Source organism: Stylophora pistillata, chromosome 1, assembly GCF_964205215.1.
Source record: "Stylophora pistillata chromosome 1, jaStyPist1.2, whole genome shotgun sequence".
Classification (NCBI taxonomy): domain Eukaryota; kingdom Metazoa; phylum Cnidaria; class Anthozoa; order Scleractinia; family Pocilloporidae; genus Stylophora; species Stylophora pistillata.
The window spans coordinates 14179020-14193245 of record NC_142519.1 but is presented as its reverse complement, the minus strand read 5'-3'; the positions used below and the strand labels follow the sequence as shown (position 1 = coordinate 14193245).

The 14226-nt window shown below is 38.2% G+C and overlaps 2 protein-coding genes across 4 annotated transcripts in view; one reads left to right on the top strand and one right to left on the bottom strand.

Annotated features, from left to right (window-relative positions):
• LOC111324338 (neuropeptide FF receptor 2) overlaps positions 1 to 8070 on the bottom strand; it is a 21318-nt gene extending 13248 nt beyond the window's left edge. For 2 of the 3 annotated variants that reach the window (XM_088738899.1, XM_022927879.2), the window contains exons 1-2: positions 7842 to 8070; positions 705 to 829 (exon numbers count right to left, since the gene is read on the bottom strand). The gene's annotated coding sequence lies outside the window, so the exon portion shown is untranslated. Of the gene's footprint in view, positions 1 to 704; positions 911 to 7841 lie in introns of those variants that run through there. The other variant, XM_088738908.1, reaches the window with a different exon arrangement.
• LOC111324295 (substance-K receptor) lies at positions 4174 to 14226 on the top strand. The gene is made up of 3 exons (XM_088738880.1): positions 4174 to 4736; positions 9486 to 9726; positions 10430 to 14226. The coding sequence occupies exons 2-3, from the start codon at positions 9520 to 9522 to the stop codon at positions 11330 to 11332; spliced, it is 1110 nt and encodes a 369-aa protein (XP_088595006.1). The 5' UTR covers positions 4174 to 4736; positions 9486 to 9519; the 3' UTR covers positions 11333 to 14226.

Here is a 14226-nt window from a genome sequence, read left to right as displayed (position 1 = left end):
ACTCATGATCAAAGGAAGATCTTACATGGAGCGGTTGAAATCTCTCCATCTTCTAACCCTTAAGTCTAGAAGGACTCTACTTGACTTGATTTTCTTTTACAAATGTTTGAAGGGACTTTTAAATATTAACTTATCTAGTTTTATTATTTCCAGAAAAAATGCAGCATATGAACTAAGAAATGCTGATTTGTCATTTAAAACTCAATATGCGAGAACAAACATGCTAAAATATTCCTATTTCCATAGAACAGTTAAAGCCTGGAATTGTTTACCTGTGCATGTCAGAAAGTCTGAGTCTCTTTCTGATTTTAAGAGTCTTTGTAAGGCTTATTTATACCAGTTAGACATTGAATGATTAACCTAACTTATTATTATTATTATTATTATTATTGTTATTATTATTATTATTATTATTATTATTATTATTATATTGTTACAAATATATATAGGTATGTGTAATGTTTTTCTTTTTTGGGTGGCCTTTTGTAAGGGAACCCTTTCCTGTTCCTTGGCCTTCCCTCAGCCTTGTATATATGTTAAGCTTGTTGAGAAAATGATTAAAGTAAATTGGCCACCGTAATGATTACGAAATCTGACGTTTCGAGCGTTAGCCCTTCGTCGGAGCGAATGTCAAACTGTATTAGTTAATCTACTCGCCGTTGTATTTCACAATTACACTGCCAACCCTAAATTTATTTACTTACCTAAAAGCTGGCGAAACGCGACTTAAGGAGACCTTTTGAATCTGCATCTTTCTTGATTTGCATTTGCACTATCCACTCGGCTCTCGGTGGAAGTTTAATCATGTCAATAATTCACCCTCGCTCATCTGCAGAGATATTGACAATAAACAAATTGAAGTAAAAAAAGGAAACGCACAACTTAATTCTCCTTCCCATCTTCCTCCGCGTTCTTTGTCTGCTTTCTCTCCCCGGGCCCCTCAGACGGCCCACGGGTACGAAGAAAAAAGCACATAGAGGTGCATGCCGTGTTTTTTGGAAGACTTCCACAAATGCCGTGTCTTCTAAATTAATATAAGTCGTAGACTCGATGACGTTATGTATTCGTTAAGATATCTCTGAAGTCCCACCAACTTATCTCAAAATATATGCACTTGTTGTATTTTGCCAAAGCGTACCAACGAAAGCCCTGTTCAACCTGTTTCAACACTAAGCTAACTATATGTTAACTATATGTGAAAAAATGAACCCTGGAAATTGCACTCCTGAATTATTTTCTGCTCCGCCTCTTGTGAGACTGTTAACCTGAATAACTCGGTCCTAAAATTGACCCAATATTGACCTAATACTGACCCAATATTAACCCGGCAGCTCAACCAGCCTCGCCTCAACTTAATGTTTTCACTAGTTTAGCACCCAACCAGACCTCTTTCCATCCTAAAACCCGACAAATCAACCCTGTTTCGATATTGCAAGCAGACGCTCAGGTCTCAAACGCAGCCGGCAAACCAATTTCTCTAAGGTACTTTGGCCATCCTGATGATTACTTTGTTAAAACAGTCTATACTCACTTCTCCGGAAAATTTGCGAATCCCGTTCCAGTACGGCTCCGACTTCACTTACAGAGCGAAGTCTAACAACAACAAAAATATGAAACATATGTATAAACTGCGGTTATGAAACGTATATGTGCACGATCCTTCGCAGTAAAGCACGATTTGAGCAATAGTGAAAATCAGACCTGAAAAAAATTTCAGGCTTGTACGGGATTCGAACCACTGACCTCTGCGATACTAGTGCAGGGCTCTACCAATTGAGCTAACAAGCCAACTGGGAGCAGGCCATCAAATTAACTCGACATAAACCCGTAGATGATAAATCAAACAACAACAAACATATGAAACATATGTATGAACTGCGGTTATGAAACGTATATGTGCACGATCCTTCGCAGTAAAGCACTATTTGAGCAATAGTGAAAATCAGACCTGAAAAAAAATTTCAGGCCTGTACGGGATTCGAACCACTGACCTCTGCGATACTAGTGCAGCGCTCTACCAATTGAGCTAACAAGCCAACTGGGAGCAGGCCATCAAATTAATTCGACATAAACCCGTAGATGAGAGAAGAAGAGCGAAGTCTACCCTGAAGCTGTGCCAGTCATGGTCTGATAATTATGCGTTCATCCCGTTCTAACATGGAAACAACATTAGGGAATTTACGAACCAGAACGCGACGCAGCCTGAAACGTCACCGGAAGTAATTTGCTCACAAAGTGCTTCACTGCGCAAGGTTGGCGCTGAACTGCAACACGTCTTCTTTACGTTCAGAACACGAGGTTGGCACTTACAGCGTTTCCGGAAAACGTGAGTAGTTGAGTAGTTTCTACTGAATTTGAACTAGAATACAATTTTCTTTGCTACCTTATAGGCAAAACTGTTTTTCTGAGTCAATGAAAGTGTTGTTTCTTGTAAAATATAGCAAACAAACATTTTAATTTGCCTTTTACTGCAGGTCAATTGGTTACAGCTACGACGAATGGACAACACGCAGACCCGCCGAGTTCGATACCAAAGTCGAAAACTGGCAACTGACGTAAGTCCAATTTAGTTTATTAGAAGATTCAATTTCCTGTCCTGCTAACTCTATACGATGAAAGTGAGTTTAAACTTTATATTTATGTTCTTCATTCAAAACAAACTAAAACAGACTGTTCCTTTTTCACGCAGTAATGTGATGTACTTGACAAGCGAGCATGATGTCTTGTTATGCAGAGGGGTTGTTTCCGAGAATCCCTTCAAAACAAGAAAGGATTTGCCGCAAAGAAGCGAAATTTGAAATAGAATAGCCAACACTTTGCCAACGCTTTGCCTCCGTTCCGTCCACAAGAACGCCATTAGGGCATTTCCGTGTCTGGATTATCAAGAAATTCACCGAGTAAATAAATATCGTTCTTGAAAAACTGAAACTCAGTCTTACACTCATCATCTGTCACAGGAATCAAGATCGGAGCGACCATACTTCCAATAAGGAAATTCGAGATTTTCAGATGGATTTAAATCGTACAACAGGGCAAACTCTGTATCATCAATGCTTCCATCTTGATAGGCAAACAATAAAGCTTCCCGTGCCTCTCTGAATGTTGCCATTTATGACGTATAACAGCAGCTATAAAACGAAAATATGCTTAGCGGAGTTTAAAGGAATTGCACAGCTCTGTCTCTGTCGTCGCGTTCGCATCCGTAACTTTGTTTTTCCCGAGCTCGTGACGGCGTCCTCGCCCCGGGCCCTTCTCGGTTTCGGTGTTTTCAAACTGCGTCGCGTTCTGGTTGGTAAAGTCCCCATTGTTCTAATCCTGTGCGCTGTATGGTGACCCTGTTCAATGAAAACCGTCTTTAAACGGTTCCAATAATCTTTCAACTCTGCTCAAACATCGCCTGGAAATTGTTTTTGTTTAGACAAACAGAAAAAAATTATAGCATAGCTCTCTTCTTTAGCAAGTACAATGTTAAAAAAAGCTAGAGATCTTGTCTTGGATGACTCGCATAAACCTGTTGTTGAACCATGAAAAGATAACAGAAACAACACGCGGTTTTTCCCGTTGAGTTCGTTATGTACACGAGGGTTCTTGTGGAGGACTCAGTTCGTTTTTGTAGAATGTTTTGCGCATGTTTTATTCAGAAGTCACGAAGACACACTCCTAATTGTTTCGCAGTGAACGATAACTCGGATGAACCGTCAAATTATGAACCTGGCTTGAATAAATCTTTATTTTATAGGTAGAAGTCATACCCTTATCATGCTATCATTCTCAATATAGCGGCTTATGTCTCAGCATGGCACCGCTAACCAGCGTACACGCACATTACCTAATCCTGCAAAGGGTCTGTTGATCACCGTTTTCTTTCCATCCTCCGATAACTAATTTTTAAAAATTGATACTGGGACGACAACAGAAACAAAGGTATAAACTGTGACGACTGACATGACTTATACACCGACGTTTGATGGTCGCAGAATCAATAAATACCCCGAAAATTTTCATATTTTTCCTTCACCAACATAGTAAATTTGTCATACAACTTTAAGTTACAAACCGACTAATGCCATCAAAGGGAGTAAAAACAACTACGAGTCCATTTTCGTCATTTTGGACTAAAGATCGTGCGGTTAAATGAACAAGCTTTATACCCGAGATAAAAGCATTTTACCCATAGTAGCTGTATTCTAATACGTATAACAAGAGTTCGGCCATAAATGTTTGACCAATCGGAGGTTGATCAAGCCAGGGGGACGAACGAGGTACATGAAGCCACTACATGCACTGATCTTTATCCGACTTATTTATCCTGTGTCGGCGCAGGGCCTCTGTGCATCATGGGGCGGAACACAGATTACCAAAACGGCAACACTTAACGACAGAAAAAGTCAGTTTGCGGCGTTTAATAAATTTCCATGGACAAACAAAAGTGGCATGTTGCACAGGAAAAGGGTCGTGTTTGCTTGGCCATTCACCAGTTGCCTTTGTGATTGTGTCATCTGTCAAGTCACAGCTAGCTAATGAAAGGTCTGGGTAGGTGGGTTTCATATTTCCCCGCTTCTTATTACCTCCAACGACTGATAACTGCCACATAAGTCGCCCTGTTCTGCGCAATCATTTCTTTCCTTGCTTGAAACAAATAGAAGATGAAAATAAGAGTGGACTGGAAAGCGTTTGTCCAGTTTCATACCGAAGATCCACTGTGACTGCTTAAAAAATCTTGGCAAATCCTTAAGGTAAATATATGCTTTGCTCCAAACTTATTTTGCTGACAAAACTGCGAGAAGATAAAAAAGTCTTTCGGAAGGGAAGCTGTCTCAATAGGATAAAAATTTCGAGAAATCACCTAATAATTATAGCGCTTCAGTATACAGAATTTGGCAATTTCAATTTTTTAATCTTTACTACACGTTTTTGGCTCAAGTGACGCTTTTTTAGCATATACTACTTAGAATCAAAACGTAAAATGCCATAGTGCATTATTTTTAAGTCCAAAACATCATAATTATTTTTGAAAATGAAAGAAAATTCATAGCTGCAATTCGCAACTTTTTGAATCGAACATCTTGGTGACGTAGGAGGGAAGCAAATTTCCCAGATGTACGTATGTGTGTTTTGCGATATTGATTTCTTTTAAGGAGAGAAAAGATACGCAACAAAGCCCTCTTCTTAAAGATTGTATCTGAAAAAAATCCTAATTTTATTATTTTCCGGATCAATCTTGTAATGCTAATTTATTTTGACTTTACTTTGGCTGATGAATAACGCCTATCACACCACGATGATTAGAATTGTTATTTAATAAAACGAAAAGACAAATAACAGTCTGCAGAAAAACAAACTCTCCGTGATTTTGTGATATTTTCTGACAATATTTGTTGTGAAAAAGTGACTAAATTCGGATTAGGTCAATATTTGATTTAGGTTTACAATACTCGTTGTCTATTGTAAATATGAGATTTTCTGTGTCGAGGTTTTTCATCGTGCTCGTGGTTTTTGTAAACATGTGTAAGGGGGCATCTGGTGGTAAAATGCGGTTTATGGTTAAGAGTAGCCGAAAGCAGTCATTTGGGCCACCTGTGTTATAAAATAAGAGATAAAACCACCAAAGTGTTTCTTTACAAGGATGCGGAGCCGTGGTATTGAAAAGAAATGATAAGGAAAATTTTCCCATCTATATCAGTTGCGTAGTGAGCATAGTGCTGGCCTATTTCAGCTACCAGATTGAAGTGCATTACAAATCAAATTTGTTAGATGTAATTGAAATCAGTTAAGTTCACAAATTGAGAAAAAAGAAATTGTCATTTCCGTAAACATAGTCCAGAGTTTTCTCCTACAAATTACATCCGGCCTTTCGTTTCGTTTCGTTTTGTTTTGTTTTTTATTTTTTTTGCAAAAAAAAAAGCCGGGAAATCAATCAACTTTAAAGCGTGGCGAGTGTTACATGGTACCTGTGGCTTTTTCGGATCGACCTCTTGGCTCCAGTTTCGAGTTGCATGGTGATGAAAAAAATTCCTAAGAACCTCACAGACTGACACTATCTCGACAATGTCTCTGTTCTTGATCTTTTTATAAACTTTATGACTTAACAGGGTTACATTGTGCTTGAATAATACACATTTTTGACAAGATACGGTTTCATTTGTTGGATGGGTATCGAAGGTTTTGCTCGGCTTCACACACTTCTAAAGGATTTGCTTACTTCTACAAAAAAAGAAATCAAAAGACAGAATTTGCCGTCATCAAGTTGTAGGCAAGTTATCATCCTAATCACTTCCATCATTGCCCAGAAGCCCCTAGTAGTCGAAGGTTTGAATTTTTTTACCGCAGTAATCATACATATCTAGGAATTCTCCAGTCGACGTCAGGACCTTACTGAGAATATTGAACAGCTAAGCAGTCAACTTATGAGACTTGAAAGATTCCAATTTTATATATTTGGAGCTGTATAGAAAAAACAGTTATAGGAACGTTCACACCTGATTCGTATAGTCAATCTTTCCTTATAAATATTTTTTTTAATGAAGCATAGGAGAGCTTAAAAGCTCTCCAATTCTACATCTAAGAAGATAATTTCGTGTCGATTAAGCTGTAGTTTCATTGTTTCATCCTTGTTTTTTCACACCTCTTGAGTTCTATAGTTTGTTGGTAGATGACCACCCATGTGTCAGTGTAAAATTGTGGCAACCATTGTTTTATTTTTCCCTAATATCATTAGTGTCATTATTATCGTTATTATTATTACTATTGTCATAGTCCAGCTCAGTGGCTTATGTTTCATGACAGAGCGGTAAAACACGAGGACTGGGCGCTACCCCAAGCTTAGAGTAAAACTGAAAGAGCGTGAGGATTTGCTTCTCCCATCAATTTTACACAACAGTAAATTTAAATTGTTCTACAAAAAGCTAAGGCTTAAAATAAACTCCATATATCATTTGTTATTAGGCTAGAAACTTTGTAAGATGATTTTAAGTCTTAGAGGAGAGGGTTGGTTATATGACTATAGCTACCAAGAGATTTTAAAATCTCTTGTAGCTACTGCAAACAAGTGTAAATTACGAAGATGGCCACATTCGTGCGCTTGTTTTAATAAGAATAATTTGGTTCTAATTTTAATATTTCATCGGAGTTACGATCAGTGAACCCACAATAATATCATAAACGGATTGACTTATTTTCATAGATATGGCGTGATTTCTGAATGGGTTTGATAACCTTCAACGCATCTTTGTCCTCCCTTGTAACGTGTTTTCTAATTCTATTAGTAAGTCATAGCTCACCACAGTATTTGCTTGGTAGTAACAATGCAATTTGTTTGAATAGTAAGGCGCAAAATCACACCTGCATTCTGAAGTGAAGGTGATTTTCTCAGAAACTGTTACCTGTGAACTGAACCGTTGGTGGATAGATCCTGCTATAGATGACAGGAAAACAAGCCAATTTTCAATGAGAAAAAAAAAAAACACTCAAAAGCTTACTGAGTATTAATCCGCACTGTAGAGAGTAACACAGTTATATTTCCACTCTTCGCAATACTATTTTCTTATATCCGATACGTACGTTTTAAGCAAGAAAACATCTGGGTCAAAACCCCAAAAATTGTGCCGATCTGTGAAGATAGCTTCAAACATTTCCTCCAAAAAAGTGCTATTAAACCGATAGATATCAAATCATTTTATCAAATATTAGCATTAAGGAAATCATTCATGAGTTTAAGCCCCGATACAAACCGCAGAAGGACGTTAACCTGAAAGCACTCTTGTCTTAGATGCCGGTTACTCAATGGTCAGTGTAAATATAATGCTAATTTGAAAGCCAAATACATCAAATGAATTACGAACCTTTAGCTACAATTTCGTTTCTCCAAAATGCAAGGGGAAGCAAATCGTTTGATGAAGTCATAGATGAGACGTCCCCAAAATATACATCAGAAGTGACCTCATGATGAGAACCATTTCCTTTACAAACAATCTCTTGGTTGCTGTTTTCTTAGTATACAAACGGAACAGTTTTCAGAGTTGAAAGAAATATGGCTTTGCTCAACATACCAGGCGGTTTATTCAAATGCAAATGTACATCTGGACAGACCCGCCGCGTCATAGGTGCTTTATTCGTAGATGTTAAAAGCGTGTCTCTGCGACATTAAATAGACAAGGCTCTACAACTGAAAAACTTCCTTTTGAAACCTACTTACCGATTTAAGGCTTGCTATTAATAGCACTCACTGTGTCTTCGTTGGTTGACAGTAATGGATAGAGAGGCTGTGTGTCATCCACAAAATTTGACTGCAATGGCCGGTTTCAGCTTCCAGCACGCTGTGATTTAGTAAAGAGGGAGAATGGATTAGTAACAAATGGATTCCAGTCCTCATTAATCACTGTTATCTCAAATTAGTCTTGGTGATTCCTCCCTCTTGCCAGCTTTTTGTTTTAAGTTTTGAATTTAATCCGTGGCCAGAATCGCTTCTTATGAGGGTGGAGCAATTGAAAACATTTGGAGAAAAAAAAAAAAAAAAGAAAGAAAAAAATATAATCGTAATTATAGGTAAACATGTACAAATAGCTTTCGGCAGTGGATGTTAACATTAAATGAAACTTACTCTCTTTAATTGTCTTTAGTCTAACCATAAATTAGTTTCGACCACAATGGAAAATTAATAACACTTTTTACGCTAAATTTCCGTTTTGAAATGTCTTTAATCGTAGTTCACCTGCTGGTGAGAGTAAGTTCTATATTTATTCTGCATTATCGTTTATCATCTGGGTGAGCTATTTTGATCCTCAGAAACTCGAGGATGTTCAGTTAACGCAGTTTGATAAGGTACAGTTTTGTGATATAAATAGTGTTGGGCTGTCGGAGATACACAGTAGCTTTGAATAGTAATGATGAACAGCTGGAAGCAATATCTAATGGATTTGACACCCTACTGTTGGAAAACTAGAAAAACTACCCTGAAGCCAGTTAATTAGATTCAGTAGCTAAAGGTGTTTTTCTTTGAACTTTTTTATTATTTTTTTATTTTTTATCTCAGCCAGAAGTGCAGAGCTGCAATGATTTTGTACCAGCTCTCTGCGAAGCCTAATTTTACAAAACATACTAGACACGTTGTATGGGACTAAAAAAAATATCTTTTGTTTTGGTACATGACTGTCTGATCGGCCACCGACATTTTGTTGGGAACAATTCTTCTCCTTTCCTTAATGCACCTTAAACCTCTAATTCAGTGTTACCTCTCGCTGGATATTTGGCTATGATTGTTAGTCAGGGCATCAAACAGCTAGATAGAATGGCCAATATAAAATGCTGATTTAAAAGATCAACTTATACCAGTATGAATTACCCTTCAGCTTCCCTCAATGAGTCATCCTTTAGTCAGCGTCTTGTGGCATCTTAGTCATGCGGTTAGCTTAAAAGAGGCTGGTTGGTTTACAGTTTTTTACTTGAAATTTTGATTATTAGTTTTCTGGGTCTCTTTTTTTTTTCAGGTAAATTATTTGAAAATAAGTTCCATAGGGCGAGATGAACAACAGTAATGTGACTGATGAAGGCAGATTGCCAGATTGTCCTCCTTGGGATACCTCTTCCGCCGCGCTCCAATGGATCAAGACCATTGTGTACCTATTCATTCTATTTTTGGCCCTATTTGGAAATACCTCGGTAATTTGGATCATATTCAGGCATCGGAGAATGCGAACAGCAACGAACTATCTCATTGCAAATATGGCGGTGAGTGTACTTATAACTTTTTTCATAAAAAACCTCTTGAAAACTAGGAACTTGGCGCCTATAGAGAGGCTAAAAAATTGTCGTACAATCGTCGAAAATTCTTCGTCATGATCTATCATAAAGGAAAGCAACTGAAAGAAATGACGAGGTCATCACGTAAATCGATTTATCGTTAAAGACCGAGTGAACATAAGTTGGCTTCCTTTCATTGGTGCGAAATTTCAGTTCAGAAAGAGTTTCCAGCAATATATGTAACTCGGGGTAACCCTGCTGTTCAGACGCCGCATTTAAGAATTAAATCTATCTAAAGAAGGGATTCTGAATAACTTAGAAATGCCTAATCAATTCCAGATTGGTCAAGCTATTCTTCAAACATGGCATGGCCAGAAATAACGGCTTTTTTGCCTTTACGTTATCCGCCGAAATTCAAAAGATAGAACAAGCAACTTGATTGAGAAGCGATTCAACCGGGCCCAATTAATTTCTATTCTTTCATTTTTTATTTCTTTTACTTGGACCAAATATTCTCCGCCTCTTCAGACGTTCCGATCTTCCGAGGCAATCTTAAGATTACTTTGGGCGATATAAATCCGAAATAGATTTGGATCACGTGAAATACGACGTCTGAACTGACGATTACAGGAAGCATGCGCACAACGCAAGTTACATTGGAGAGTTCTAATTCCAACAATATATCTTTCAGGTTGGTGATCTATTGATGGCTATGATAACCATGATACCTCATGCGGTGAACATGTTCCGTGGGAGTCACGACTGGGTTAGCGACTCGCTCTTTGGACAAATATCCTGCAAACTTTTCCTGTTCACCCAAGGCTCTTCCATGGCGTGCTCCATATTCACTCTAACAGCACTGGCTCTTGAGCGCTTCTTTGCTGTTGTTTTCCCAATCTGGAAAGTTGTTAATATAAAACGAACAAGATGGCTGGTTGGTTTCATTTGGATGGGATCTATTGCCTCGGCATCGCCGTTGTTCTATGCAGCCAAAGTGATAATCTATGCCGGAGTTCCCTTCTGCCTCGAGGAGTGGGCCCCCGCTTTTGACGGAAAAAGATCGCAGTCTATTTTCACCATTGTGTCATTTGTGCTCCTCTATGTATTGCCTTTACTTTTGATTTCTGTCTTGTACTCAATCATCATTGCCAAGGTATGGGGTAGGAATATACCGGGTAACGTTACTCCGGCCAACCAGCGGCTCTTGAACAGGTCGAAGAGAAATGTACTTAAGATGTTGATCTCAGTGGTTGTAGCGTTTGCGCTGTGCTGGTGTTTAATGCACCTTAATCTGATTTTGATGGACTTCACAGACATTTTCTTGCCTTGTGGTATCCCTATAGGACTCCAAACCACTGGTTTTCTTTTTGGCCATGCAAACAGTGCTATAAACTGCTGCATCTATTTGATATTCAGCCAGGATTTCCGACGAGGAATGAAGGATATACTGAAGCCCCTTTTACCAAACCGCGCGGCGACTTTACTTGTTGATAACACTCGAGCCGGCTCTTCTTTGGATGCAACAGTTGAACTCAAAACCAGCTACAGGCAGGGCAGACCGCAAGCGAGATCATTTAAAATCATACAAGTTTAGACAAACCTTCTTTAAAGGTGTTGCTCGCGATTTTCTGACTCACCTTCATTGGTAAAGAGAAAAGAGAATCACCTTTCAGTGTAATGAAGCCACGAAGAAAATCATTGGCCAGAGTAGATGACCAGCAAAGAAGTGAGAACAATCCAAATGGAAACAAAGATGGATTAGCAATGGAGAAAATTGACACTAACTGTGAACTGATGAATTCGAAAAGATCGACAAGCCGCAAGGCAGCCATTATGAGAAGAGGTCAGATGGATACGCAGTGAGGTAACAATCGTGAGAAAGTTTCAGAGAAGATGGCGCCAGAGAGGTTCTATGCTATGAACTTCTTTAACCTTTAACCCCTAAGGGAGTGACTAACATCTAATTTCTCCTTGCATTATAACCCCTAAATCAAACAGTAAGGTTACGAGAATTAAGAAAATGATCATCAACTGAAAAAGCTTTGGAAAGTTTGACAAATTCTCCTTGTAAGTACCTCAGGAAATGAATAGAGAAAGGTACGGAGAATATGCATAATGATGTTAAGGTGTTCATGGTTCAACAAGGAGACGAATTTGAAGACTTCAAAGCCGATGTCACGATTCTGTAAATAGCCACTCATGTTTCCAGTTATCTCTTGAATTTTCAGAATTTTTCTTTGTTTGTCAACACTCTCTACTACAGAAAGCAACAGATTTTATTATATAGATACTGATGGAATACCAGGATTTCTCCCCTTACTAAAAAATATCATCGCTTCACCGCGCGCAGTGAAGATACTATTTTTATCTTTCACGTGTGAGGATATTGGTGTGGCCATGGTTACCAACATAATTACCCAATTGCTGTTTCGAAAATGTATAAAAAAAGTTGTCTTTTTTGTGGAAATTTCATCTGTATCTATGTAATAAACAGAACATTACATGGCCGCTTGGGGATACGAATTTTACCTTCTCGTGCTGAAAGTATCTCTCACTCGTTCGCTGCGCTCACGCGTGAGAGATACTTTCAGCACGAGAAGATAAAATTCGTATCCCCAAGCGGCCATGTAATATCCTCTATTTTTCCCCTTGGAAATGTGTCGTGAATATCACTAGTAGTATTGTTGGTTTCCTTAGAAAATCAAAATTGATTCGCACTGAGTGCGGCTGCGTGCGCGTGCCCAGATGTTTAACCCCTGTGTTTCTCAAGGTACGATAGTGGGTGCCGCCATTTTGAATCTTGCCTAGCATTCAAGCCGCTCATCTGTGATTCGTTGGGTGAATGTTTCAAACAGTTAGGAATTCCGTGCGGCGATCTTTGAATTTTGATACATAATTTCCTCTTATGACGGAGATAACGGTTACATGGTTTCTAGATTATACCTTATTATTATTATTATTATTATTATTATTATGTCCTTAAAAGATCACAGTGCGGTAGTGAAGTGGATTAAGCGTTGTAAATAATGAACAAAAAGAAATTTGCGTATATTCAAACTTCTCATATACTTTTACACGTTCACCGGCTCAATCGTGAGAAATAGTTTGGGCGGTAAAAGTAAAAAAGCAGAGACCACTTTTATAAATGGCTGCCGGATTAATATTCTTTTGTTTAAATTTAAATTAACCCTTCTGGCCTCGCTTGAGATAATGTTTCTTTTGAATTTTGTACTGGAGAACGAGGCCAGAGGGGATAATTTAAATTTAAACAAAAGAATATTAATCCGGCAGCCATTTATGAAAGTGGTCTATGAAAACGGATTCCAGGGAACCGATGAAACAAAAGAAAAACGAAATAATTTGAATATATCAAGAAAGTTGAAATGTTAAATCGGCCACCGTTACGATTATAAAAGCTGACGTTTCGAGCGTTAGCCCTTCGTCGTGCCCCTCGTCGAGCCCTTCGCTCGAAACGTCAGCTTTTATAATCGTAACGGTGGCCAATTTACCATTTCAACTTTGTTGATATATTCAAATTATTTCGTTGCCCCCACCGACGCAGCCCCAAACAGTTTCTTTAGAAACTATCAGCCTTTATTCAAAAGAAAAAGGAAATTGTTTCATTAAACCGGAAATTCGTTAAACCGTTAAACCTGTGAACTGAGGTCGTGATTTTTAAATAATAATAATAATACTTAATAATAATACTTTATTTACCCACGTATCACCTAAGAGCTAATAGCTCGTTTAAAACATGAACGTGAAACTAATTACAAATAATGAGCTAATAAGAGCTAATATCAAACGATAAAAATATTGAAAAGCTATATATTATCTAATCTGTATGTACTATCTAATTAATAAGCGAAAAGTTGTTAAAAATCGAGTTAAAGCCTCGCCATAAACGAATGCAACGCGCGCCTAAAGGCAGCCAAGTCCGGACATTCCCTAACTCTAGTAGGCAAACTATTCCAAAGCTTAGTAGTTAAATATGACCATGATTTGTGCATGTATTCTAAGTTGAACGATGGCAGCTTAAGGCGTGTGCCAGACCCCCTTAGGTTGTAATTTACATTTAAAACGTTAAAAAACTTACTAAGATATTCCGGCCCCTGTCATGTTAAACATTATATAAAATAACTAATGACTGGAATTGCCTCCGTGTCTCTAAGTTTTGTAATTTAGCTAAATTAAGAAGAAAATCATAAAACACTGAGCTTGAATACCCTAGGATAGTCCTTAGGATGTAGCAAGTAGTGTCCTCTAACTTGTTTTTGAGTCCATTACTTATTCCTAGCAGGAGTGGGCTACAATACTCTAAGTGGGGTAGCACATATGCTTTGTAAAGGCGAATCATAACATCTTGTGGTATAAAACTTACGCAGCTTACGCATGGAAGCTGCCTTAGCACATGCCTTCTTAAGTTGTACTTGTATATAGGGCTTAAATGTATATAGGGCATTTGAAAATACATGAACTCTAGATTTC